At 66.0% G+C, this 25,746-nt stretch overlaps 5 protein-coding genes across 5 annotated transcripts in view; all 5 read right to left on the minus strand.

Annotated features, from left to right (window-relative positions):
* The window catches only part of CHLRE_12g544750v5 (uncharacterized protein), a 16,348-nt gene extending 10,342 nt beyond the window's left edge, over positions 1–6,006 (minus strand). Inside the window, exons 1-10 of the mRNA XM_043068845.1 lie at positions 5,549–6,006; positions 5,222–5,380; positions 2,869–5,052; positions 2,620–2,691; positions 2,244–2,432; positions 1,848–2,099; positions 1,349–1,453; positions 1,084–1,139; positions 756–888; positions 336–397 (exon numbers count right to left, since the gene is read on the minus strand). Coding sequence (XP_042919126.1) covers positions 336–397; positions 756–888; positions 1,084–1,139; positions 1,349–1,453; positions 1,848–2,099; positions 2,244–2,432; positions 2,620–2,691; positions 2,869–5,052; positions 5,222–5,380; positions 5,549–5,581 — 3,245 coding nt within the window. The 5' untranslated portion in view covers positions 5,582–6,006. The remainder of the gene's footprint in view (positions 1–335; positions 398–755; positions 889–1,083; positions 1,140–1,348; positions 1,454–1,847; positions 2,100–2,243; positions 2,433–2,619; positions 2,692–2,868; positions 5,053–5,221; positions 5,381–5,548) is intronic.
* Positions 6,007–6,434: 428 nt separating this feature from the next.
* On the minus strand, positions 6,435–13,036 carry CHLRE_12g544700v5 (uncharacterized protein). Its single transcript, XM_043068844.1, has 13 exons — positions 12,639–13,036; positions 12,462–12,564; positions 11,907–12,156; positions 11,653–11,736; positions 11,356–11,526; positions 10,989–11,228; positions 10,618–10,737; positions 9,918–10,476; positions 9,534–9,690; positions 9,128–9,271; positions 8,632–8,862; positions 8,150–8,374; positions 6,435–7,919 (listed from the first exon to the last, which is right to left on the minus strand). The coding sequence occupies exons 1-13, from the start codon at positions 12,671–12,673 to the stop codon at positions 7,764–7,766; spliced, it is 2,475 nt and encodes an 824-aa protein (XP_042919127.1). The 5' UTR covers positions 12,674–13,036; the 3' UTR covers positions 6,435–7,763.
* Positions 13,037–13,465: 429 nt separating this feature from the next.
* CHLRE_12g544662v5 (uncharacterized protein) lies at positions 13,466–18,726 on the minus strand. Its single transcript, XM_043068843.1, has 9 exons — positions 18,195–18,726; positions 17,636–17,795; positions 17,127–17,249; positions 16,850–16,928; positions 16,485–16,642; positions 15,227–16,288; positions 14,702–14,812; positions 14,259–14,378; positions 13,466–14,010 (listed from the first exon to the last, which is right to left on the minus strand). Exons 1-9 carry the CDS (start codon positions 18,587–18,589, stop codon positions 13,927–13,929), a joined length of 2,292 nt encoding a protein of 763 aa, XP_042919128.1. The 5' UTR covers positions 18,590–18,726; the 3' UTR covers positions 13,466–13,926.
* A 64-nt stretch (positions 18,727–18,790) lies between these two features.
* On the minus strand, positions 18,791–21,216 carry CHLRE_12g544650v5 (uncharacterized protein). Its single transcript, XM_043068842.1, has 3 exons — positions 20,353–21,216; positions 19,751–20,122; positions 18,791–19,660 (listed from the first exon to the last, which is right to left on the minus strand). Exons 1-3 carry the CDS (start codon positions 20,938–20,940, stop codon positions 19,217–19,219), a joined length of 1,404 nt encoding a protein of 467 aa, XP_042919129.1. The 5' UTR covers positions 20,941–21,216; the 3' UTR covers positions 18,791–19,216.
* A 94-nt stretch (positions 21,217–21,310) lies between these two features.
* CHLRE_12g544600v5 (uncharacterized protein) lies at positions 21,311–25,726 on the minus strand. Its single transcript, XM_001693895.3, has 10 exons — positions 25,268–25,726; positions 24,840–25,133; positions 24,174–24,491; positions 23,828–23,962; positions 23,474–23,674; positions 23,170–23,319; positions 22,938–23,002; positions 22,596–22,725; positions 22,370–22,417; positions 21,311–22,159 (listed from the first exon to the last, which is right to left on the minus strand). The coding sequence occupies exons 1-10, from the start codon at positions 25,418–25,420 to the stop codon at positions 21,893–21,895; spliced, it is 1,761 nt and encodes a 586-aa protein (XP_001693947.2). The 5' UTR covers positions 25,421–25,726; the 3' UTR covers positions 21,311–21,892.
* Between the last annotated feature and the right edge of the window lie 20 nt (positions 25,727–25,746).

The following is a 25,746-nucleotide window of genomic DNA, read 5'->3' on the forward strand; positions in this document are numbered from 1 at the left end:
CCTGGGGGTTTTTGGGGGGGGGGGTCCCATTCATTTTTATTTGGGGGAGGGGGGGGGGGGGGTTCCAGCCATGGCGAGTGAAAAGGGGGGGCCTTTATTTGGGGGTTGGGCATTGGGAAAAAACGGGGCAGGAATTGGGGTGCGGGTCCCAAAGGGGGGCGACCGGGGGGGAAGGGGGACCCCGGAGCGGGGGGGGGGCCCAAAACCCCCCCTTTTTGACCCCCTTGACCCCCTTCCCCCCCCCCCCCACCGCCGTGACCCCAGCGCCCTCAAACCCCGCCGCCTTCACCCCCCCCCCCCCCCCCACACACACACACACCTGCTGCAGCAGCCACCTGACGGCCTCCAGGTGCCCGGCCCGCACCGCCAGATGCAGAGCCGTGTAGCCGTCGGCGTCCTGGCATGCGGACAGGCAGGGCAGGGCAGGGGGAGGAGGGCAGGGCAGGTCAGGGGCATGACCCGGTTGGCAACCGCGTCCAGGCAAGCCCACCGGCAGGGAAGGCTGCTAAGAAAGTGTGTCAGCAGCACGGCTGGTTCGCCCTGACCATGACCTCCTATGGCCTGGCCTTGCAGCACCTTCCACGCCGCGCTGCACCTTTAAGCCGCCCGCCCTCCTTTTACGCCGCTCCTGCGCCCCACCGCCCCGCATTCGTACTTGCCATTTGACCGCTCCGTCTTACATGGGCGGCTCCCCACCTCACTCCTGCCCCTAACCTGTCCCCCGCCCGCCTGCCCCCCCGCCTGCCCCCGCTCACGTGTGCGTCCAGCAGCGCCCCTGCGCGCCTCATGGCCGCCATGAGCGGCACCGCGGCCTCAGGCGGCGCGCCGTCCATCACCGCCGGCAGCGCCACCAGCTGCAGCTGGGAGCGCAGCTCCTCCGTCTCGGCGCTGTGGGGAGGGGTTACATTCATAAGTAGTTGAGAAACTGGTAGACGGTTGGGAGCTGTGAGGAAGCGAGCGAGCGACACGCATGCAGGTTATGTGCCCAGAGGGGCTAGAAGGAGGCCGGGCGGCTGGTGCCCTCTCATGTCATGTGCAAGGACAAGCCGCAGGCGGCAACCCGTGCTCCTTCCAGCTTCGCACCTGGCCGGGGCGCGGATGGCAACGCGGTAGTTGCACTGCACGCAGGGGCAGCCCGCCTGCACACGCGGGCACACGCGGAAATGCGACGGCAGTCGTCAATAGGCGTGGGACGAAGCGGCAAGGCCCGCCGACAAGAGCTCATGCCACCCTAAGCCCGCTGACCCACATTCCGCCGCCTCCCCACTCCCACGTCCCCCGCCTGCCGGACGGCTACCCCCCCCCCCGTCTCCCTGGCCCAGCCCCTTCCTCCTGCCGGCGCGCTCACCACCTCGCTCCGCTCCAGGCGCTGGCTGACGTGCACCAGACGGCGATACGTGTCCGCCTGCGCCGCCTGCAGCTCCGCAAACACCGGGTCCGCAGCAAGCAGAGCCTGCGGGGTGTGTGTGAGGGGGTTACATTCATGACCAGTTAAGGGGGGTTACATTCATGATTACAAAAGAAGTGAAGGGCGGGCCCTACTAGTAAAGGGGGGGTCCATGCATGATTGACTTATGACGAGGAGATGAAGACGAGTCGAGGGGGGAGCACATAAACATGGGCGTGTTGGATCCACACGGGATGGAGCAGGTCCACACGAGGGGGAGGGGCGTGGGGGCGGGGCCACGGCAACATCAAGCGGCCGGCGGGGCAGGGGGGCGGCGCGAGCAGCGACGAAAGATGGCAGTCGGGTGGAACACCAGCCGCATCGTTCTCTGCATTCATTATTTTCAAGGTTTCCCCGCTCAAACCCCTGAAAGATTTGCTCCTGCCCTGTCGCCCCTCACCTCAAGCACCTCCACGTCCCCCCGCTCAATAGCGGTGTGGTACGCCGTGCCGCCGCCGCCTCCTCCTGCTGCTGCTGCCCCGCCGCCGCCACCTCCGCTGCCGCCTGCGCCCGGGCCTCCTCCTCCGCCTGCCCCGGCTGCGTCGTCCGGTGCTGCTGTGTAGGGGCAGGCCCCCGCCGCCAGCAGCTGCCGCACCACCCCCAGGTCGCCCACCTCCACCGCGTGACTCAGACACAAGTAGCCAGCCACAGCCTGAGAGCCAAGGTAAGAATGACAGGGAGACAGTCAGAAGTGGGGTAGGTTCGTGGGTTACGGAGATTCCGTAACAGGTACAATGGCGACGACATTGCGTAGTGTAAGCCGGGAACAGAGGAACAGCGCGGCAGGCGCACGCACCGGCGGGAGGCCTGCCGCCGCCACTGCTGCCGCCCGCTCCGCCGCCGCGCGCTCCGCCGCCGCTGCGGAGGGCGACAGCGCAGCCGCCGCCGCGGCCGCCATGACGCCGGGCGTGGCAAACACCCAGTCCGCGGCGCGCGCCCCAGCGTCCAGCAGCAGCTGCACACAGCCCGCCTGTGCGTGTTCCACCTGTATGTGTTGGCAAGTTGGTAAAAGGGCATGCTGGTGGGCGGTTTGGCGAAAGGGGAACAGACCCACATCCGACAAACCCAAACCCAGTTAGCGGTATAGAGCTACCCTCACATTCCCCCCACAAGGCGCCAACGCCTACGCATGTGGCATGGAACACGCATGCATGCTGGTGCGTGCGCCTCACCGCGAACCACAGCGCGGGCAACCCGAACTTGTCACACACGTTGGGGTCGTCCACCCGCCGCTCCAGCAGCAGCTGCGGCACGGGGCGCAAGCAGGCAGGAACAGGACAGGACAGTCAGGTCACTGGTATGAACAAAGAGTGTGTCCCCAGACCTGCCCTACGGTAACATCACTCTCGCCCGCCCCGCACAAAACCGACTTCGCAAGCGCTGCCCCAAGGCGCTGCCCCATAGCTCCCGTGGTGCCGCACCTGCAGCACCGCCGCATGCCCGTTGGCCGCTGCAATGCCCAGCGGCATCAGCATCGGCGGCCGCAGCACCTCGCCACAGCCCCCGGCACCGCAGCCGCTGCACCGCCCCTCCCGGCCGTCACTGCTGCTCCGACGCCCCTGCTCCTGCAGCCCATGGGGCGCTCCTGCTCCTGCTCCTGCTGCTCCTGCCGTTGATGTCGCTGGCGGCGTCATGGTGCGGCGCGCGTGTGGCGCCGGCACCTGCTGCTCGTCCAGCGGCGGCAGGCCGCCCGCCGCCAGCGCCGCCTCCACCAGACCCACATCGCCGTACAGTGCGCCGCGAGCCATCAGGCAGGCGGCGCACGCCGCCGCCCCATGACTGCCGCTGCCACTGCCGCTACTGCCAGTGGCACTGCCGCTACTGCTGCTACTGCCGCCGCCGCACAGGTTGAGCAGCGCCACCACGGACTGGTCGCACATGCCCAGCTCTGCGGGGCTGGCGGCAGCCGACACCACCCGGTTCAGCCACAGCAGGTGCAGCGCCTGGCCCTGGGGCTCAGCCAGCGGCCCGGCGGCCGCCGACTCCGCCGCGGCAACCAACGCCGCCACCGCGCCGGGCACCTCCTCCTCGGCCTTGCCAGCGACCGCCCTTTGATGCAGTGGGAGCGCCTGCGGCTGCACGCCCGCCAGCGCGGAACCCAGTGGCGCCGTAGTCGCATTAGCATTGTCACCGGCCCGGTCGCCACTGCCGCCACCGCCACCAGCCGCTGCCAGGCCGAGGCTGCTGTCGCTGTCGCCCGGGCTGCCCCCCGCCAGGCTGCAGCTGCCGGCAATGCCGTGCACGCCGACGCCGCTGCCAGGGTCGCTGCCCAAGCTGCTAGGCGTGGAGCCGGCGCCGGAGGCGGGCGCGGCCGCGGAGGAGGATGCCGCGGTGGACCCAGACCCAGAGGTGGAGCCGGACCCGCCCAATAGCCGCAGCATGCGGGAGCCACCGCCGCGGAGCCATTCCATGTGCCGGCACCAGGAGCCGCCGCCGCAGCCGGGCGCCGGCTGCTGCGGCGACGTGGAGTCGCCCGACCCAGATGCCTTGTCAGCCGGCAGCGGCACCGGTACCGGCGCAGACGCGCGAGCGGCCACCGCCGCCACCGCCGTCACGCCCGCGCCTGGCGTGTCCCCCTTCCCGTCCCCTGGGGCCGCTCCTGCGCCTGCCACCGCCAAAGCGTCATCGCCCTCCGCCGCGCCCACTGGAATCGCCACCACGGTCACGTCTGCAGACGCTTGCCTGCTGCAGGCGCCCGCCCCGCGCTCCCCAAGCGCCTGCCCCTGTCCCGGCCCAGCCGCGCCCGGCCCCTCCGAGCCGCCGGCGCCCGGCGGTGCACCCGGCGCCTGCCCCTGCCGCAGCCCCATCCAGGCGGCGAACACGTCCAGGCTCACGGACAGGGGCGTGTCGGCGTCGTGGATGAAGGGAACGGGCGGGCAGCCGTCCGGCGGCGGCGCCGCCATGCCGTGTGTGTGGGCGGCGTCGGACATGGCCAGGTGCCAGTACAGAGGCAGCCAGTCCGGCTCCTCGCCCAGCAGCCCGCCTGGTGTTGTGGGTGCTGATGCGGTGGGTGCTGACGTGGAGGCTGTGGCTGGTGTGGTTGCTATTGCGGTGGAGGAGGCTGCGGCGGCGGCCGTGGGGCTGCTGACTGAGTGGGCTTCGTGATCAGGGGATTCGGTCAGGTCGGCCACCGCGTGCGACTGCGGGCCACTGGAGGTGGAAGCAGCTAGCAGCGCCGCAGAGGCAGAAGCGGGCGCTGCCGCAGCCGACGCCGTGTTGGCAGCAGCGGCAGCGGCAGCGACTGCTGCCGCCGCAGCTGCTGCAGCTGCTGTTGCCATGTCGCGGGCGCATGCGGCGCAGCCCGCATCCGCACAGCGCCGCCGCTGCGCTGCAGCAACGGCGCCGCAGCCGCCCGCCCGCTTCCAGTACTCCTCCCACAGCACCTTGTACGGCAGCAGGTGCAGCAGCACCGGCTCATCATCCCCCTGGCCCCCACCGCCGCCCCCGCCGGCGCCGGCACTGGCGCTGGCACCATTTGGTGTGCCAAGGCCGACGCTGTTCGGGCTGGGGCTGCTGGGGCTAGTGCTGCTGGAGCTGCACGCAGTTGCCAGGCTGCTGTCAAGCGGCAGCTCCCGGAGGTCGGCTGCATACAGGCTCACCTCCTCCTGCAGAAGAAGCGAAAACAAACGCAGGAAATGTACAGCGCTGCCCACAGCAACCGGGGATCATTTGACACAAGCAGCTCTGCATCACCTCTCCGTCCGCTTTCGCAGGCGGTGGAGAATTCCTGCGTGCACCATGTTGACAAGTGGCCGGAGCCGCGGCCCCACCCACCTCCGGTATGGACCCGCAGGCGATGCCCAGCCGCTGGCACGCCTGCGTCACCACCTCCACCAGGCGCTGGGAGGTCGGCACCCCCTCCAGCAGCGCCGTCCGCCCCGGCCACGGCGACTTCACCAGCACAGATCGCATCGCTCCAGCCTGGCTAGTCACCTGCGCGGGAGGCGCGAGGGAGGGTGTGAACCGGTTCGGCTCGGGTGCGACCAGTGCGGGGCGGTATTTAGCTCGCCGTGCAACTTCCGGTCCCCGACCGCCTTAGCGGGCCCTATCGTGCGTTCGAAATTGTCGTGAACGTGGGCCGTTGAAGCGCGCCAGGCCTACCTGAACTGCCGCAACTCCCGCCTCCGCTACCATGCTTTCGCGCCTTTCCAAACGCGTGCGCACAGACCTCCTCGCTGCAGATATGGCTCCAGATACAGTTGAATTGCATGAAACCAGCGGGCGCGGACCGAACTGCGCGTTCTTGGCGCCCCAAAGGCCAGGTAGCCCGACACGACCGTCAAGGTCCCGGCCTGGCTTCTTATCTCAGCAAGTTCGCAGCAGTACACTTCCCAGGATTTCGTGCAGGCGGAGAGAGACTCAAGCGGTGACAAGCCCGCGGCGAGCGCGACAACAGTCTGCCAGCCCTGGTCTGAGCTCAGTACGCAAGTGTTTGAGCTTCATAGGCTACATCAGGTTTGTCGTCAAGCCTCCTGCCCGAGTCAGAACGCGAAGGCCCAGGAATTCAGATTCGGATTGGAAGCCCTTGTATCCTCGTTGACTGCTCGCTCATGTGCAAAGGACCTTTTGTTATTTACAGTGACCCAGCAATGCTCGTCGCAGCGGCCCCCGCGCCCGAAAACTTTTGCGCGCGCACGCATGGGAGCAAACCACAAGGGCCCCCGTCCCGTGTTGAACCTGAACCTGACCCGTCCCGCTCCGTTCGCGCCCTCCCTCCATTCCCTTTCCTTACGGAGTCCCGCTTCCTCCCTTACCAGTGTACCTGCGCTATGAGACCACTGCCTGACTGCTGCGGCCTCAGGCTCGTGGTTGCAGCCCCTCCAGCCACCGCCTGAGCCATAGCGCGGCTCTTCTGCCTTGGGGCAGCTTGGAGGCCTTGGGGTCGCGCGGCTGGCCCCCGCGGCTGGCCCTTCCCATTTAATCTGGCCTGAGAGTGTGCGCCAACCGCCTGACAGCTGTAGGGGGAAGCGGGGGCTGTGCAATCAGTCATTCCACGGCGTTACACACGCGGGCGCGCACCGCCGTCCGCCAGTACCAGACACATGCTCGCGTGCCGCACCTTCGCCAGCCTCCCCCGGTTCCCACGTCCCTAGCCTGTCCTCACCACGAGTCGCGCCTCAAATGACTAAGCCTGCAACTCCGCGGCAGCGCAATGGTCGCGCCCCACGAGGACCCCCAAAAAGAGTACATTCCAACGACCCGGCTTGCGGGCATGCGCGTCGCCAGCACCTTCTGTCCACACCTGCCAACGCAAATACGTCGCTCAGCACACAAACCTGCCTGCTCAACTCGATCCACGCAGCCGGCGTACTTCCAGCCATGCAGTTGGATTGGGCACTGCCAATGCGCCACAGCCCAATGGTGCGGCTTCAGGTGCACATGACAGTGCACGAACACGCAAAGCCCAACCGGCCTTCAAACGGAGGTTGATCTGCATCCTTCCAGCCATCTCCCGTGGGCGGGAGGTAATCTACAGGACCCTAATCTACAGCCGCTCGACTTCTCAAGTAATGATAAGATACACCTCTTCGCTCTTGTACAGGACCTTAGCCCTAAAGCGCCCGAATGAACGGTGCGGCCTGGGACCTACAGGTACACCTCTCGGAACCCCATCAAAGACGAACGAAACAGAAATGTGGTACCGTACTCGTCATCCGTGTGGATCCCGGACATCGCTTGTAAAGCCTGGACAAGCGCACTTTGAGGAACGCGATGCACCCATGCTCCTTAGATAACCTGCGGCAGCAATCCCGCCTTGCGAGCAGATGGAACGTCATATTGCCCACGCCTCGCTTAACCCCCATCTCCAGGCCCGCATGCACAGGTTCTCGTTTTGGGGTCACCGCACATGCAGTCATGTAGCCATCCTGCGCCGTGCCCTGCAGGCTCCGGCGCCAGCAAGCCAGGCCGACCACCCATCCAAGGGCACAGCCGCGCACCGAGCGGCACAAGGTAAATCATGTTGCCGCAGGTCCCACCACCAACTCAACGGCTTCGTCAGACAGACTTCGACTGACGCGCCTGCCGCGCCCTGCTTCAGAAAACGGGCTACGGCCGTGTCTGCTCACCGCCGTCGGTCAGATAACACCCCGGATCGCGTGTACCACAAAACTTGATGCCAGCATCCTTACGGTGACGCAGCTTGTCAGGCAGCCAGCCAATCAGCCAGCCAGCCAGCCAGCGCATCCCTGCCGTGACCACCAAGGCTGCCGCCGCCAGCCCGCGAACCCCTGTCTGTCGTCGCATCCCAGCTCCGCCACCCATCTACCCATGTAAGCTCCCTCCAAATACCCGACTTCACCAGCCTCCCCTCGGCCTAAACCTTGCCGTTGATGCGCTGCACGATGCGCTTGCCGTGCGGCGTGCCGCGCAGCGTGGGCAGGTAGGGCTTGATGGCCTCCACCAGCAGGCCGTGCGTGGTGCCGCTGGTCACGGACAGCGCCGACTGGATCACGTAGTTGCCGTAGCCGTCCTGGCAGGTGACGGGCAAGGGTGGCAGGCGAGGCAGGCAGAAAGTAGGACAAGGCGAAATACTAGGCAAGATTGCAACGTTGGCTCTAGTCACTTCGGAGCATCCATGTGCAAGCTTTTCGCGCTGGGTAGGCGGACAGCGACCCAGCATACCCACGCCCACGCCACGCGCTTACTCTGCGCTTCCTCCACTCCCCCCCCCCAAAAATACCATCCGCCAGCCTGTCTCACCTGCAGCAGCCGCGACAGGTTGTTGGGCTGGATGAGCTCGCGCACGATCAGCTCGCGCTCCGCGTCCAGCCCGCCCAGCTTGAGGCAGCGCTCCACCACGTTGCTGCTGAACTTCTGCAGGCTCAGGCTGCAGAAGGAGCCGCGCAGCGCCACCACCACCGCCGCGCACGAGTCCAGGTGGCCCAGCTCCAGAACGTACTGCACCACGTAGTTGCCGAATGCGTCCTGCGGGCGAGGCGTACGGGTGTGTGGCGTTTCGGTGGTTAGCCAGCATGGGGACTCGAGCCCATTTCGGGGGACAGTGAGGTTGCGGCTGCTCGCTTCGTCGCATGCCCAGAGAATCCCGTCCGACGCTTGCGGTAAAATTCCGTACCGTACGCCGCTTCCCCTTCCAGACACCCGCCGCATGAGCAGGGCCGCATGGTACACGGCACGGCACGGCACGGCACGCTAGGCGCAACGCGCAGGCCGGTGCGGCTCACCTGGCTGAGCACCAGCGCGTGCCTGGCCACCTCCATCACCAGCGCCTGCTTCTGCCCGGGCGTGGCGAAGTCGATGCAGCGCTGCAGCACGCAGCAGCCGTGCCGGTGCGTGGCCACCTCCACGCAGCAGGCCACAGCAGCGTCGTAGATGAACTGGCTGTCCTCGGGGCCCAGGCGCTGCAGGCAGCGCTGCACCACGTGGTTGCCGTTCAGGTCCTTGATCAGAGACACCTGGGGAGGGGAGAGCGAGGCAGGAGGAGGGGCGGAAGGAGAGGCAGAAGGAGGAAGCAGGCGGGGGATAAGGAGGAGGATATGGGAAGGAGGAGTAAAGCAAGTGGCGGAAGCAGGCAAGGGCAGACAGGCGCTAGTAGACACGGCATGCGCGAGCCGCAGTGGACATTAGATAGCAGCGGACAGATGCACATCGCCGCGCATGGAGAGCTCCAGTCCTCCATAACCTATGCCTGCACGCGCCCGCAGCCACTCGTGCACCCACCACGCCAGGCCGCAGCGCCTCGATGGCTATGGCCCGCTGCTCGCGGCTGGACAGTGTCTCAATCAGCTTCTGCACCGCGCGCGTGCCGTGCGTGTTGAGCGCCACGCTGACCAGCTCGCCGCGCTCAGCCACCCTCTTCAGCACCTGCAGGAGCCACGCGTGGTTGTAACTGTAAGCGTGCTGGTCGAGGAGTCGGAACGTGTTGCTCAGAAAGTGCATGCCGTGAACACCCAATCCCAGCGCCAGGAAACATCGCTTGTCAGCATCAGCGCGCCCGACGCCACCTTGCGTCTCACGCGCACACTGCTCACGCAACCAGCCGAGCTGGCGGCACTGCCGTGCTCTGCAGCCCGCCCACCATTGCCCCGCACCTCCCATGATCGCCCCGCACCCTGTCCCCGCTCACCTCCAGCCGCTGCTGCTCGCTGCACCTGTCCAGCAGCTTCTGCACCAGGTAGTTTCCAAAGGGGTCCACCATGAGCTCCACGATGTTGTCCAGCACCTCCGGGAACACCTTCTCCACAGCCGCCGCGCCGCCCTCGTCGAACTTACGCTGCAGGTACCTGCGTGACCACGGAGCCGTTGACGCAACGCGTCCAGCGTCAGCACCAGGACGTGCCATGTGCGGCGGCGTGACGCACCCTCACACTGTCCCTGTCTCCTCCAGGGCGACAGCAACACTTGCTCGTACCCTACCATGTCACGTAATCATGTCGCCTAGCCCTTCCTTATACACTCCCAATCCGTGCACGCATCACGCCAGCGACTGCCCTCCCTCCGCCAGCCCCACCTGCAGCCGTTCTGGTCCTGCGCCACGGTCATGAGCTGCCCCACCACATCGTCCAGGCTGGCGTACTTCTGCGCAATGGCCGCCATGCCCTCGTGCTCGTGGTCCCGGTCCCGGTGGTCGCGGTCGTGCCGGTCGCCGCCCGCACCACCGCTCGAGTGGCCGCCGCCGCCGCCGCCGTGGTGCCGGTCATGCCGGTCGCCGTGCCGGTCCCCGGAGCGGTGGTGGTCCCGGTCCCGGTGGTGCCCGTCCCGCCGGTCCCGTCCGTGCCCGTCCCGCCCGTGCCCGTCGCGGTCGCGGCCATCACGGTCCCGGCCGTCCCGGCCGCCGCGGCCGTCATAGCTGGGGCCGCGCCCATCGCGGCCGCCCGGCCCGCCCGGCCCGCCGCGGTGGTGGCCGTCGCGGTGGTCGCGGCCACCGGGTCCGTCGCGCCCGCCGCGCATCATGCCCTTGGGCCCGCCCATGCCGCCGCCCATGCCGCCGTCCATGTCCGGGCCGCCGTGTCCGGGCCCGCCAAGGCGCATGCCCTGAAGCCCCGGGCCTCCTAGCCCTCCGCCCGGACCTGTCGTACATCGGGGCACAGGTATTGCCATGCGCACAATGATGGGTTGGGACAAGGCCACTCTTCGCCAAATCGCATGATCACCATGACCCCACTAAGGCACCATCAATAGCAAGTATACGACACATAGCGCACCCCCACCTGCTGCCGCCGCTGCTGCTGCCGCGGCCGCTGCTGCCGCTGCCGCCGCAGCTGCCGCGGCGGAGGCGTTGCCCGCAAAGAAGCCGCCGCCCGGCATGAACTGCCCGGTCAGCGGGTTCACTGCAGCACAATGAGCCGGACAGACGCACGGAGTGAGCAAGCCAGACACAGGCTGGAGCAAAGCACGCCAGGCAATACTGGCGGCCCACAACGTGCGTCGTGGGGTCGCCCCCAGTCCACGCGGCTATACCCCCAGCGCCGCAAGCACCTGCTCGCCACGGACCCAGCGCCATGACCCCGCTGCCACAAGCATACTGCAGCGGCCCCCGCCCCCCCCCCCCGCTCCTTTGCCCACGCTTTCGGCTGCTCACCGCCAGCCTGCTGGCCCAGCAGCAGCTGCTGTTGCGTCTGCAACAGCGCCGCCTGGTACGCGGCCTGGTAGGCTGCCTGGTACTCCAGCGAGTTGGTCAGGGGGTGCAGCGGTGAGTTCGCCGCTGCCGCCGCGGCCGCCGCCGCCAGCGGGTTGTTGCCAGGCATCCCGCCAGGGCCCCCGCCGCCGAGGTGGTGGTGGTGCAGGCCGTTCATGCCTCCGTGACCAGGCGGCAGCATGGCTGCGCAACAGTGAGAGGGATCAGGGGATGATCAGAGATGCGGAAGTGCACGGGTTTGAGAGCAGGCGCCATGTGCGTGAGGCCCCGACACCTGCCGCAGTGTATACTATCCGTTTCCGTGGCCTACATTCTAGCCCCGAACCCAGGCCGTGTTGCAACAGCAGCGGGTTCGGCGCTGACGCTGCAGCAGCCGCGGCTGCAGCCGCAGCCACGTCCAGAGGCGAGGGCGTCCCCGGCTTGGAGCCGTGCGGCGATACGCCGTTGAGGTGGCCCGGCATGGGCGATGGCCCGCGTACACCTGTGTGGTGACCATGCGAAAGCGTGTCACAGCATGTCAAGCAAGCCGAGAGTGCCGTACTAACCACATGCTTTACAGCTGCTGTAACCCGGCGGATCACTAAGATTTTGTTAACGCGGGACTTACCAAGCTGCTGGAACGCCTGCATCATGCCCTCATGCAGCGCCGCCATGTCATTTGTTGGCCCCTGCTCGTCAATCACCTCCAGACCTGCAATAAGAAGACCAGGATGCCAGTCAGCGCAGGCCGCTAAAGCTTGCAGCTCGCGCTTCACCCACAGCTCAAGATCAAAGTGCCGACACACAGGCCAGACAAGACAGACCACGTTTGGCCCCCGCACGAAACCCCGGTGCCCAAAGCCGCCTGCTGTTGCATCGCACCTGGTGTCACACCGCGAGACAAGATCTGCGCCTGAGCCTGTCCGACCGCCCCAAGCTGCTGCTGCAGCCTGCTGGGGAAGAGCCCCGGGACCTCCTGGTAGAGCGTCCGGTCCGCGACCGGAGGCGGGAGCTTGCGCTGCCCCGAGTACATCTCGTAGAAGCGAGCATAGTCCTCATCGAACCTAATATCACCCAGATGCTGGCCTACGGGCGTCGCCCGTGCGTTGGGGTCCACGCCTGAGTCCGGGTTCTGCAGCCGAAATCGAAGCAAAGGCGGGGATCAGCGCCGACAAGAGCGGGAAAGAGCTGGTATAGCTGGTGCGCAGCCCGCCATACACCAAAAATTCCGGTACATCATCAAATACGTGCGGGGGCACGCAGGCCGACAGGTCGCGCGCATCCTGAAACGGCCGGCAGCCCCGTGGCAAAACCCGCTCCGACCCCAAGCTCAGGGGCCTTGACGAAACCATTTAAGCATGAGTTCTGCACGCATACCAGGTGCCGCTTTCTGTGCAGGTCGACTGGTCACGCCCTAGACGAAAAGTCCCCGCTCACCACGGCCCATCGGTCTGCGAGGTGGGGCGGTGCTGATGTTGCGCGAGGAATTTCCTCAAGCAACCGAGTAATCTCCTTGTCGGCCGCATAGTCGGCATGGCCCCTGTGCCACCAAGAGAGCATCGCGCACGTCCAATTAGAGAGAGACAGTGATGCTATCAAGGTAAGGGTCCTCACCAGCCCTCGAGACCGCGGGCGCCTTGCCCAAACATAGAAGATGGTCTTTGGAAGAAGGGTTCCTCGCCGGGCTGCTATTTACGCATCTCCAAGTCCTTACGTCCTCCCGGTCCGCTCTATTACGTTAGCAACAGTAGTAGTGGCCTTTCGTGCGTCTCAACTGTCGCAAATCAAGAGGATCGACGCGGGCAACTGTGGGGAGCAGATTCAAGCAGGGCAAGCAGTATACAGTAGACGGCTGCCCGTAGTAAAGACCAGCACCGGCCCCGCGTCTTGGTCCCCGCACCGAATTGGCCGCCGCCCCCCATCCCAGGGCGGCACCCAGTCTTGACAGCTTCCAAGCGCGTGCGTTACGGGGGATAAATATGTGGCTTAGGAAATCAAGGCCTTTCAGGGGCTAACGGAGAGACCGCGTCAAATCGCGTGCCGTGTCAAATAAGTACCTGGGGCCAGCTGTCGGTGGGGGCCCCTGGCACACCCGTGGGGGGAGGGCGGTTTTCCTTCAAACCGGAGATGGTCCCTCTGGACCTGGGTGCTGGTTGGTCGGACTGTCCCTTCTTGTGATGTTTCGTACCCAATCAACCGTCGACAAATCACCTGAGCCTCGCCCTCGCCCACTGTGCTTGCTCATTGTCCAAACGTGTTGTCGAATGATGACTGCCCTGCCCTCTTTCTGCACACGAGAGACCGGCACTGGACAGAGCAAGAGACCGGCGCAGTCCTGCGCCCGTCAAGACTGAACGGATATGTCCCGGACCCACCAGGACCCACCACCCGCAGTCAGGCACAGTCCCACAGATCAGACCGGTCATCGACTCATCGCTCAGACAGTCACGGACTTACACAGCTAAACCCAAATAGGTGTGCGTGCCCCGCAGGCGTCGGCGCCCTCATAACTTTAAAATAAATCCTGAGTGCGACATCACCAAAGTCCAGTACGCATGCACGCGCAAACACGCGCATCATCAAAAAGGATACCGGCACCTGGTCGTGTTCTACCACAGCTGGAGCCGCCAGGTAAGTGCTGCATGTATTAAAACTGCAACTCTGCAAGGTTACCACGGATTGCCACCCGTAAAACCCTGCACGCTATCCTGCCCAAGCGAGCCACTGCCACACGAGCTCAACGGCTCGTGACACGCCCGCCAGCGCTTCGACAACACCTCACTCGCCACCAAACGTTTCCATTCCCCTTCGCCGCAGCCAGCTGTCGCCTTCCCGCCACAGCCACCGCTACCACAAACTCTGCACCTGCCACCTCCACATGTCAGGTCATGCGCTCGCGCCCTCACACCACCAGCTGCCCGGGCAGTGCCTTCTGCTCCAGCAGCGCCTGCACGGAGCGAACCGCGTCCATCGCCCACGTGGGGGCCTGTTGGGGGAGCAGGGGAAGCAGGGGAAGCAGCAACACCATGTGACGAGATCGCACACAGACGGGGGGTCGGGATGGTGGGATGGCAGGGGCGGACAGGACGATGGCCTTGCGTTGTGGGTAGGGCACAACAAACAGGAGCCCGCTCCACCAAATTATCACTGCAGCACTGTATGCGGATACCGGCACACAGAAACACGAGCTGCAGTGGTGTGTCGAGCCCTGCCACTGCCCCTGCGCCCACGCACCTGCACCCTCTCCACGCGCACGCGCTTGAGCCCACCGCCGCCGCCGCGGCCGTCCAGCCCAGGCCGCCGCGCTGCCGCCGCATGTGCGAACAGCAGCAGCAGCGCCGACTCGGCCGTCTCCTGCACAAGGTTGAACGTTTCAATAACACCGTGCACATGAACCTCTCCCGCATCCGTCTTCCAGTTTACCGGTGTATGGGCATGAGCTTGACTCACCCAACCCTACGCCTGCCGTGCCACGCAGCCGCAGCTACCTGCTAACCCCGCCCCTGCCCCCTGCCTCCTGCCCCTGCCTCCTGCCCCCTGCCCCCTGCCTCCAGCCCCCTGCCTCCCGCCCCCTGCCCCCTGCCCCTTGCCTCCCGCCCCCTGCCTCCCGCCCCCTGCCTCCAGCCCCCTGCCTCCCGCCCCCTGCCTCCAGCCCCCTGCCTCCCGCCCCCGCCCACCTGTGCGCAGGGCGAGGTCCTCAGGCTGATCTGCACCTCCTCCAGCTCCGGCAGCCCCGCCAGACAGGGCAGCGCCGCCATGGGGAAGGAGCAGGAGCGCAGGTCCAGCATCTGACACGCCGGCAGAGAGAGGGGGTGGGTTCCAGGCATAAGTACATGGCTACTTGGGCAGCAGTGGCGATGAAAAGGCGCAGCGTTGCACAGACTCCATACCGAGGGGTTGGCCAAAGACCGTGTCGGTGGGAGCAGGTCGCCAAATTACTGGATCGCCACACGCTCCCGAGCCCTCCCCGCACCGATGCCTTTCCGGCTTGCCCCTCGCCGCCCCCAACCCCCGCCTCCGCCAACTGCCTCCAACACCCGCCTCCACCAACTGCCTCCAGCAACCGCCTCCACCCCCTCCTCCAGTCCCCGCCTGCAGCTCCCGCCTCCAGCGCCCGCCTCCAGCGCCCGCCCCCAGCACCCGCCTCCTGTCCCGACCGCGCGCCCACCCGCCCATGCCCTCCCCCCCAATGCGCTTCCCACCTTGAGCCCCGGCAGCCCCTCCACCAGTCCCAGCAGGTCCCTCAGCCCCAGCGCCATGTCACCCAGCACCAGCTCCTCCACACCCAGCGCCGCCAGCGCCGGCAGCCAGCAGGCGTGGCCGTCCGCCTGCCCCTCAGGAGGCAGCAGCCGCCCCGGACCGCTGTCGCAGGACACTACCGCGATGCGTTGCCGCGACGGCGGCAGCGGCACGCGGCCCGCCAGCAGCGCCGCCGCCGCCGCCACAATGGCGGTCGTGTCGGGCAGCAGCCGATTGGAGCCGCCGCCGCCGCCGCCGCCACCGCCGCCAGCGCCCACGGCACCGGCGCCTATGGCAGCGCCGTTCCCGGCCGCGGCGGCGCCGGCGCCGCCGCCACCATGCCCATGGCCGTGCCCGTGTCCGTTCCCGTGCCCACCGCCGCCGCCTCCCCCGCCTCCGGCGGCGGCCGCCATGTCTGGAGAGCACACGTCACGCACGTTGAAGGTGAGCGCCGCACGCGGCGACTCCCACGCCAGGCGCGTGGTCACGACCTTGCAAAGGCAGGGCGGGGCGCGCAGCGCCGCCAGCTGCCGCGGCGAGGGCGGCCGGCCGAAGTGCAGCTCCCGCAGCTGCGGCGGCAGCACGAATGATCCCACCAGTGCCGGCACCGCCGCCGCCGGCCCCGCTCCGGACGGCCCTGGCGTCGCCGCGCCCTCGCTTCCCGACGTCCCCGGCGTGCCAACGCCGGGGCCTGCTGCTCCCCTCCCGCCGGCGGCGCCGTAGGCGCCGCCCCCTCCACCTCCCAGCTCGCCGTTATGCCCGGCAGCGGCGGCGGCCGCCGCCGCCGCCGACGGCTCCGCCAGGACCACGCCCCCCAGCTTGAGGCATGTGAGGGCTGTGAGTGCGGCCAGGTCTTTGGCCCGCAGCTGCATGCCGCCGCAGTCCAGCGAGCGCAGGCCGGGCATGGCCCGCAGCGCCGCCGCCAGCGCGGACCGCTGCAGCCCGAAGGCGGTGCTCCAGCGCGAGCGGCCCTGCGGGCTGGTCTCGAACGAATACGAGTCCTCCCGGTGGTAGCACTCCGACACCTGCACACATATGCGTCAGGGGGAATTCCGGGCGTTTCTAGATAGACGAAGGCAATTGCAGAAGATGGGGCGGTGTGTGGTGGGCTCGGCGCATTTCGGGTGAGGCTTAACAGCACCCGCTCCACTCCACCAACCCTTCTGCTCATGCACCAGCGCTGGCCTTCGGCACGGCCGCCACAGGCGCGCGGCGACTGACCTGCAGCGACAGGTGCGTGAGGCCGGTGAGCGCGGAGAGGCACCTCAGGGTGGGCGAGTGGCGCTGCAGGTCGTCGGCGGTCAGGCGCAGCCCGCCCTTGAGCGTCAGGCTGCGCAGGCCAGTCACCGCCGCCACGGCCCGGAGCATGGCGGCGCCGTCTGCGAGGGGGCACAGGGTTGGGACAGCGCGTGGGTTGGTGCGTAGGTGGCAGCCCACGTGTGTGTGAGCGGAGCGGAGCGTGAGGTAATGGTAAAGCCAGAGGTACTGGTAAAGCCAGGGTGCAGTATGGAGCACGTGCTTTCGGTGCAGCACTCGTGTACGCACGCACGCACGCACGCACGCACGTGCGCAGTGCAAAGACGCACCGGCAGTGGCGTTGGGGTCGTCCTCCGCAAAGCCCATGTCCAGCGACAACGTCTCCAGGTGGCTGCACACCGCCAGAGCCTGCGTTGGGGGTTTGGGCCGTTTGGGTTGAGGTCGGCGTCAGGACAGGTGCGCATGGAGCCAAACGGGCAGGGCGCGCCTTGGCCAGAGCCCATGCCTCTGGCTCTTGGACCTGCATCTATGCCAGCCTGCCCCAGCCTCCTCGTCATGCCTGCAAGCGGTCATGTTGGCAGGGCATTATCACCGGGCCCCCCTCACCTGCAGCACCAGCGTGGGCCAGTGGTCCACCCGCACCAGCTCCAGCACCCGCAGCCGCGGACCCGCGGCCATGAGTAGGCTCACCGCGGCGAAGGCGTGAGCGTCGTGGCCGCGGCCGTGCGCCTGCAGGACGCACGGTGGGGGCCGTGTGCGCGTGTGCGTGTCGGTCGGAGAGGGCGCGGTGTGGCTGCGCAGTACGCGTTGGACCCGCTGTACTGTTCATGGGCGCTGCGACTGTTTATGGGCGCTGACAACCCACACTATGCAACCATCTCCAAACCACGGTAATGGAACCCCTACCACGGAACCATCGCAGGCACCTTCATCCACTCTGCACTATCATTGTGGCGCACGCACGCACTGCACATTTGTGCATGCACCTGCCGACTCAACCCCGCCCGCGCCGCACACAACACACACACACACACACACACACACACACACACACACACACACACACACACACACACACACACAAATTACACTCTCACACACACGCGCGCGCCCACCTCCACATCGTATTGCTCCGGGAATTCCACCACCAATCGCGTCAGCCCCGGCAGCCGGGCCGCAGACAGCGCGGTGGCCAGGGCGGGTGTGAGCGCCGTGAAGCCCGTCAGAGACACGGAAGTCAGGCTGGGGCAGGCCAGCGTGCCCAGCACTGCCAGCCTATTACGGTAACGGGGAGGCGGTGAGGGAGGGACGGAGGGAGGAAGGGGCGGTGTTGTGGGTGCGGGGTGGGGTGTTGCAGTTCGCGATACGGAAATGGGCTGAGGCTTTAGTGTTAAGGAGTGCGTGGGGTGGGGTGGGGTTGCAAGGATGTTTGGAAAAGCGGTACAGCATGCACTGAAGACTGCAGACGAAGTCGTCACCGCATGAGGTGGGTGCTAGGGCTTCATGTGATGGGTGATTTGCGTAAGTGTATGCACAGCCGGATGCCTTGCGGCGGTGGCCTGATTCTGTCCGTCAGGAGTCGGGACTGCCGTGGTCGGGACAGCGCAAAGCCGCGAGCCGGCGGAAGCCGCAAGGCCCCAACGCATGCGTTAAAACACAGGGCCGACCACTCACGCCTGCTGTTCCCGCATGTTGAAGTCGTCTTCTTCGTTGCAGTGTGACAGCACAATCTCTTGGGGCCGGCAACCGCGACCTAGCGCTCCAGTAAGCCCCGCAGTCAGCGACCCGGGCGAGTGGTCGGGCGGAGGGGGCCGTGGCGCACCCTCCTCGCCTTCCTCGGGAGGCCCCAGCGAAATGCCAACCCTAGTCCAGAGCCGATCGAAGAGCACACGGCCTTCGCGGGAGCATGCACGAATAGCTCGCCGCGAGTCGGTGTCTAGTAAGCGCCATGCGCACTCAGCCACCCTCAAGAACTGTGCTGCGCAGGCTGCAGAGTCTGCCGCGACCATTTCTGCGTCTTCCGGTGCCGCCCGCTTGCTGGGGCGTCCGTCAGAGGAGGCAAAGTCCATGGTTTCGTCACTCTGCTCACAGGCTCTCTTCAATCGTTCTAAGTCTCACCCTAAAGGCCACGGTAGTTAGCAGACATTACGCTGGTCGTCACCAGTTCGTCGTGGACTACAACAAGAGTTTTGCGGTAGCCCGTTGAGGCACGTTGAGGCGCTATTTGCACTGGACATGAAACTGCTAGTATGATTATGAACGGGTGTTTTGACAGTGTTCTTCAAGATCATCATGTGGTGCAATCACCGTAGCGGTACTGTTCTCTGACGGTCACGCAGCGCAGGCAGCGGCTGCAGGTCCCTAAGCCAACGCCGCACCGCCAAATCGAACAAAATTACCTTCCTTGATGATCCATCAAAAGATTCATGGTAACACATCGGGTCCTCGAAACAACACGCGCAGCGGGCACGTCGCGTGCCGTTACGCGCCCTTGACGCAGTAGTCGAGAATAAGCTGAGTGACAAAGGGATTCCCTCTCTCAGTAGTGTATACACGGTGCAGCATGAATTAACCAAGTCTCCCGTGTCACAAGCGGCCTATGCTCACGCGGTCACGCCCAATCACGCCGCACTGGACGCGTTCACACTTACAAGCACCCCATGCCTCGCCCCCCCCTCCCCAGCACGGCGCAACCTTCAGCACCGCCGCAGCAGCAGACACCAGGCGGGCGGAGCCGCAGGAAGCTGCCTGTACGCGTTCGTCAGGTCAAAGCCCGTGGCGCTACAGCCCAGCCATTGCCACCGCCCCTCCTCCAGGCTGCTGCTGCTGCCGCCAGCTGCGCCCGCCTCCTGTCCGCAGCCATGGTCTGCGGGGAACAGCTGCCGAAGCTCCGACAAGCTCATCAGAGATGGGCCCGGTCGGGATGCGGGTTTGGCGCTAGCAGCCCCCTGCGTTGGCTCGCTTCCGTTCGCCGCCGCCGCTACAGCCGTCACGCCCGCGGTCGCGGCACCCACCGCCATCACCTCGTCGTCCTCCTCACGCCGCCCCACCAGCACCAGGGCTATGCCGCCGGGCCTCAGCGCCCTCGCCATGACGCCCGCATACGCCGGCCGCAGCTCGGCTGGCATGGCGTGCAGCCCCTGCGCGAGTACGATAGCAATTAGCAGGAAGGCGCTGTTGTCTGTCAAGCATTCGTGAGCCGTTGAGTGCAGCCTCGCAACTACTCGCACCTGGCAATCATACATGAAGTCAAATGACTGCGGCACTATCTGTCCCGATGCCGCAGCAGCAAACAGGTCGCCGTGCAGCAGCCGTGCCGCCGATGTCGATGCTGGCGCCTCCGCCGCTGGCACCTCCACCACGTTGTTGCCGGGGCTGCCGCAGCCGCCCACCGCACACCCCTCTGCAGCGCCCCGGTCGGCGACGTGAACTGCCTCAACCACTACCAGACCGCTGCTACTCCTTCCACTGCCGCTGCCACTTCCTCCAGGCCCGGAGGCGGCCATTGCGGTGTCGCTGGTGGGTGCCGAGGCCGCCGCCAGCCGCTCCGCCGCCACCCCGCACGCCGCCTGCACCAGCTCCACACCCACCACGTGGAACCCCTGTCCGTGTGAGGCCGAGAGCGGCATGCAGTGATTGAACACGCACATGCAGCGCGCGTGTTCCAACCACAACGCAAGCCGAGAGTGCCAATGCTGCCAACGCAACAAGAAGAAACACTGACCGCCTAGTCCACCCGTATGTTCCCGTTCCTGCCTTCGACTGCTTATCGTTCCGGCCCCATGAACACAGCCGTGGGACAGCGGGACAGCGGGTTCCACCGCGCACCTACCAGACTCCGCATGTACGCCAAGGAGCCGCCCGTGCCGCAGCACAGCTCCAGCACCCGCGGCGGTTGCGGCGGCTGCGGCTGCCGCTGCTGCGGCTGCATCGCCTGCAGTGGCGGCGCCTGGCCCGCAATCCCGTCCAAAGCGCCCGCCGGACCTCCACTACCCTGCGCTGCAGCCGCAACCGCCAGCCATGCCACCAGTGCCGGCGGTTTGGTGCCGGCGCACCTGTCGCACACGTGCAGGAGCGCGTCCGAGAGGGCCTGCGTTGCCGGGGCTGGTCCTGCTACGCCTGGCGCTGGTGAGGATGACGCGCCCGCAGGCGCCCCGCTGCAGCAGCCGCACAGGTAGCTTCGCAGCTGTGACGAGGCGGCGTGGGTGTCCCAGGGCGCAGAGGTGGGGTCTGAGGCGTAGTAGGCGTGCCACTTGGAGCTGGAGGAGGATGGTTGGGGCGCTGCCGCAGCGGCAGCGTTGGCTGCTGGTGGTGCGGCAGTAGCAGCGCCCGGCTCGGCGCCCCCGGCTGTAGTTGCATGCGAGGATGGTGCAACCTCGGCAGCAGTTGCCGTCGCTGCCAGTTCTGTTGGCCGGTTCATGCCGTTGCAACACAGGAGCGGAGCACTGCGTGACACGCTGCCCCTAGACGTGGCGATAGCGGCAGCAGCGAAGGGTGCCGTCAGGCGCGGCGTTTGGGAGGCCGCGCTCGGACCCCGCGGTCGCAATCGCATGTAAGCTTCAGCCTGACTTCTGTGTAGCAGTGCGTCTTGGGAAGTATTGGGTGGCCAGCGTGAGCTGACACCGATTGCGGGCTTGCTGCGACGTCTTCCTTATATCACTACACGTTATGTGAGCTCGTCGCCGATACAGTAATAAATATTGTGCGCTGTTTACGCAGGCTGCATACCGAAATGGTTGTTGGTTGGTTTTCGCGGGAGGCGCTGATTTCCTTGGGAAGGCACCACCGCTTGGAAAACATATATAGATTAGAAGTGCCAAAAGCCTTGAAGTGGTCCGATTGTTGGCCTGCATGCAGTACCCTCACACGCGCTCGCACTGGCTTGCACCTCCCTGACCAGCAGGCCTGTCCGCAAGCCGTGCGACGCCGCGGGCTACAGCAAGAACGGTCTGTCCTGGCCTGTCTTGTCTGCATAGTAATCTACTTCACTCCAACAATACGGTCAATGCAACAGTAACCAACGCCTGCCTGTACACTTACCGTACCACATCACTCAGCATCACTTCAGTCACCCGCGTCATCCTCGCAATGGAATGGACAAACTACAACTGGCACAGCTCGCAACATGGATGCTCATTGCAATTCCCTCATGCTCAAATGCTCAATGCCTGAGTGCCTGTCCGCACAGTACTGTAAGCGTCTGCCGGCACAGGCCGCTGGTGTCTGTCCATGCCCCTCACGTGCACGCACACCCTGTACACAGCTGCAGTCAGCGATGCCCGCACGTCGCAACGCCTGCCACGGCGTAACCTGGACGGAGCTTGTCAGCCATAATACCGCTTCAATCCCTATCCATTTATGCGTTGGGCGGCTCAGATGGCTGTGGCCAGATCCACTCCCTCCGCGTCCAGCTGCTTCCACACGGCGTTGTGCATGGACATCATCAGCACCACGCCGCAGCTGGCCTTGCCGCCCTGCGACCCCCGGTCCTTTGACTCCTGCGACCCCTGCCCCTGCTGCTGTCCCGACTGCTGCCCCTGCCCCTGCCGCTGTGAAGGCGGCTCGGGCACGATGCAGATGACGGAGGGGCCCAGCTCAGTCGAGGGCGGGATGAAGGCGAGCGGCGGCGTGGGCCCGAACTGGTGTGGCCATGCATGGGTTCAGCAGTGGGGAGGGCAGTGGGTGGAGGCGTCGTGGTGTGGCCAAGTGCAAAGAGTGAAAGGTTGACGCTGTGCCGCATCAATCTCAACATGCGGTCCGCGGAAGACATGAACAGGGTCCGGGGGACGCACACTCACCGGGACAGTCACATGGCCTTTGGCAAGTTGCTTTGCGGAAACATAACGCACCTGCCACAGGCTGTAGTCCACATCCCAGCACGTCAGGTTGAGCGGGCCCTGTGACGTTGACACATGACCGCAATCCACTTAATTAGCGCACCGGCACTGCTGGTTGATAAGTCCACCGGCGCTGCCGGTTGACTGGGTTGCGCAGCACTGCGCACCACGCCGTGCCCCACCTACCACACCGCACACCCGCCAAACACCACCCGCGTCACCAGCAACATAAACACACCTCGGGCGCAAAGATGTTTTCATGCAGGTCTCGCTCCGCGCAAAAGCCCCAGACCAGGCCCTTGGGCCCCACAGCTGTCAGCGCTGCAGCAGTGCGCGCCAAGCAGCCCCGGAACTGCGGCCACACGTGGCTGAGAGGCATGGGCATGGGCATGTGTGTTGGAGGCTACAAGGGAAGGGCAGTGTGTGTACGTGTTTTGACGACCAATGACATCCGTCAGTCAGCTGCAGCTGCTTAGACCAGGCCCATGACTGGAAACGGGTTTTGGCAAACTCCAAGTCCCCAGCCCTCAACCCCTCCCCCCAAGCACCCGCTGCTCCTGTGACGCAGCGTTTGACTCACTACAGCAGTTCGCGCCGCATCGCCGCCGCCAGCGCGCCCAGGCTCATCTCAGCCGGGCGCAAGCCCTGGGGACAGCAGCATAGGGCATTTGGGTCAGCGGACATAAACAAGGTCAGAGCGACAGCCCAACGACCACAAACACCCCGCAGCGCAAGCCGTGCTTGTCACACATGCCAAATCACGCACCACCAGTCGCGACATCATTCGCACGGTACCCTACGTGCGCCCTTACCTCAAGCCGCGCCGAGTAGGTAAGGTTGCCGACCTGCGCCGCCGGCAGCTGCACGCGCTCGCCGGTGGGCTCCTGGCGCCGCCGCATCTCCACTGCCATGAAGCAGCTGACCGGGTGGCGGCGGCGCAGCCGCACACGGCTGTGCAGCACCTGCGGCGGCGGGGCACCGGCCACGACGGGCGGCAGAGCAGGAGGGGAAGGGCAGCAAGCAAGTACAATGAGCAAGACAGCGTCAAGCAAGCGCTCAAAACATTCGTTACACCAGCGACCGAGCGCGCACATGCTCAAACCCGCGCACGCGCACCTGCATCAGCCGCCCGACCAGCGCGTCATTGGTGGAGATCCACTCCACAGGCTTGGCGGCGTCCTGGCTGGACCCTGTGCCTGCCCCTGTGCCTGCGCCTGCAGCTGCCTCCGCCCCCACCTTCGCCTCCGCCGCCAGCTCTTGTGACGCCTGCGCCTTGAGCTCTGCCAGCCGCAACCCCGACACACGCAGGCAGCGGGCCTGCAACAGCGCACACCGCAACAGTGAGGAGTGTGGAGCACCCGCCTCAATTGCGTGCAGGCTCAGGCACCGCCCGGTTTTTAGTGACAATGTAAGTACTTGTTGGGCACCGGTACGCAAGTGCACAGCCCCCTCTACTGCGCCCCGCCGTACCTGCACACCGCCGCCGCGCCACATCATGTGCCACACCGCCTTGGCAGTCACGCTCAGACCCGACCAGCGCCCGCCCTCCACCACCTCCCGCCGGGGCGGCAGGCCGGGCGCCGGCGGCGCCCAGTCCGCCAGCGCCTGAAGTAAGTGCGCAGGCGTGCGCGAGAGCGGGGGACACTTATTGCCTATGTACTTCACTTCCTGTTGAGATATGACTACTCTGTTCGCCATGAACGGCTAACCCCCCCTCGAACATGCCCACAACGCAATCTTTCCCTGTTGCGCCCTTAGCCCGTTCGTTGGACCTCCGCCCCTTTCCCTGTACCCTGCCATTCGACCGGCCACTCACGTCAACAGCCTCGCCATCCATGAAGGGCCGCCGCAGCCGCTCCGGCAGCAGAGCCGTGTAGTCGTGGCACGCGCCTGCGCCCCCGCCCTGTACATCAGCGGCGGCCCCTGCCTTGCCTCCTGCTGCAGCCGCACCCCCACTGGCGGCACTGCCGCTGCTGTCACCGGACACGAGGGCTAGGCGGGTGTTGTAGGCGGCGGCCCAGTGGCCTGCCAGCAGCTGCAGGGACTCGAAGTCCGCCAGGCCGTGGTGTGCGCCCACCCACAGCACCGCGCCGCCGCCGCGCAGGTGCAGGACCAGCCCGCCCGCCAGCGGCCACTGCGTAGGGTGTGCATGTAGCCAGGTGTGTCAGATTGAAGGCGGTTGTAGGTAAGCGGCAAGAACAAGGGAGCACATTGCAGGGGGGTTGGATGTTGGGTGGTGTCGGGGCGGTTTAGGGATGCATCAGGCGTGGGCAAGTTGGAGTTAGGCGTGAGAGGCCGACGCTTCGATGTGGGTCGATGTGGGTCAGAGTTGTAGAGGCCATCGCAATGTGAGGAACGCGAGGACTGCTGAGACAATTTCCCACACACGCCAACTGCCTCTTGCTCCTGCCACCTTGCAGACCGCCAGGCCGAGCCGTGTCCCGCCCCCTCAACTAGTGAACTCTCAAGGCGCGCAGCCCACCTGGCCCTGAACTAGCGCGTCCAGGTCATGGGGCGGCATCAGTCCCGGCACCAGCCCCCAGGGGCTCTGCAGCACGGCAGCATGGCGTCCACCCCCCTGCAACGCCGCCAACACCTCCGCCAGCGTGGCCGACGTGCTGGCCGCCACGAACCGCGCGCCGTACGTGCCGCCCGAGTCAGTGGGGCCAGGAGGGCCGGCGGCGATCGTGCTACTGGTTGTGGCGCTGGTGCTGCTGACGTCAGCGCTACCGGGGGCTGCGCCTGGCTGGGGGTAGCGCACATCCAGGCTGCCATCCTGGGGAGGGGGACCGAGAGCGAGGGTGCAGTGGCATGGAGACCCGCCACAAGTACGCTGGGCTAATCCACCGGTGGCCTGCCGCTCCCGCCTTCCCCGCGCCAGCTTCTTTTCATTACCCTGTCTAGACTTACGTCCGCGAAGTACGCACGGCCCGCAAAGAACGGAAAAGAAGCGAGCACGTCGGCAAGGGACGCCTTGAGCGCGGGCGTGTTGATGGAGGACCCAAGCACGACTCCCCCGCTGAACTGGCCCACCACCGCCATGTTGTTATCCAGAACGGACATGCATCGGTGCTCTTGCTGCTTCGCCGTAGCTGGGCCAGGCTTCGCTGAGGCCAGGCCAGGCCAGGCACCAAGATTGGGTGACACAAGTTCGCTGGAAAGCAACCTGAAGGCTGGCCAGGCGAAAGGATCCGGCGCAGCTCTGGACGCCATCTTATTTGAGTATGCCAAAACAAGCTTGCAGGGCTCGGCGCAGCTACGTGTGAGTCGCAAGGCAGTTCTCTTTACGGTTTGGTTATCCGGTTTATGGCGGGATAGAGACACACTCTACGTCTTAATGCATGTAATTATGTGGAAAAGACTGACATGTTGTTCGGGCCCCATGAAGC

Source organism: Chlamydomonas reinhardtii, chromosome 12 (assembly GCF_000002595.2).
Source record: "Chlamydomonas reinhardtii strain CC-503 cw92 mt+ chromosome 12, whole genome shotgun sequence".
NCBI lineage: Eukaryota > Viridiplantae > Chlorophyta > Chlorophyceae > Chlamydomonadales > Chlamydomonadaceae > Chlamydomonas > Chlamydomonas reinhardtii.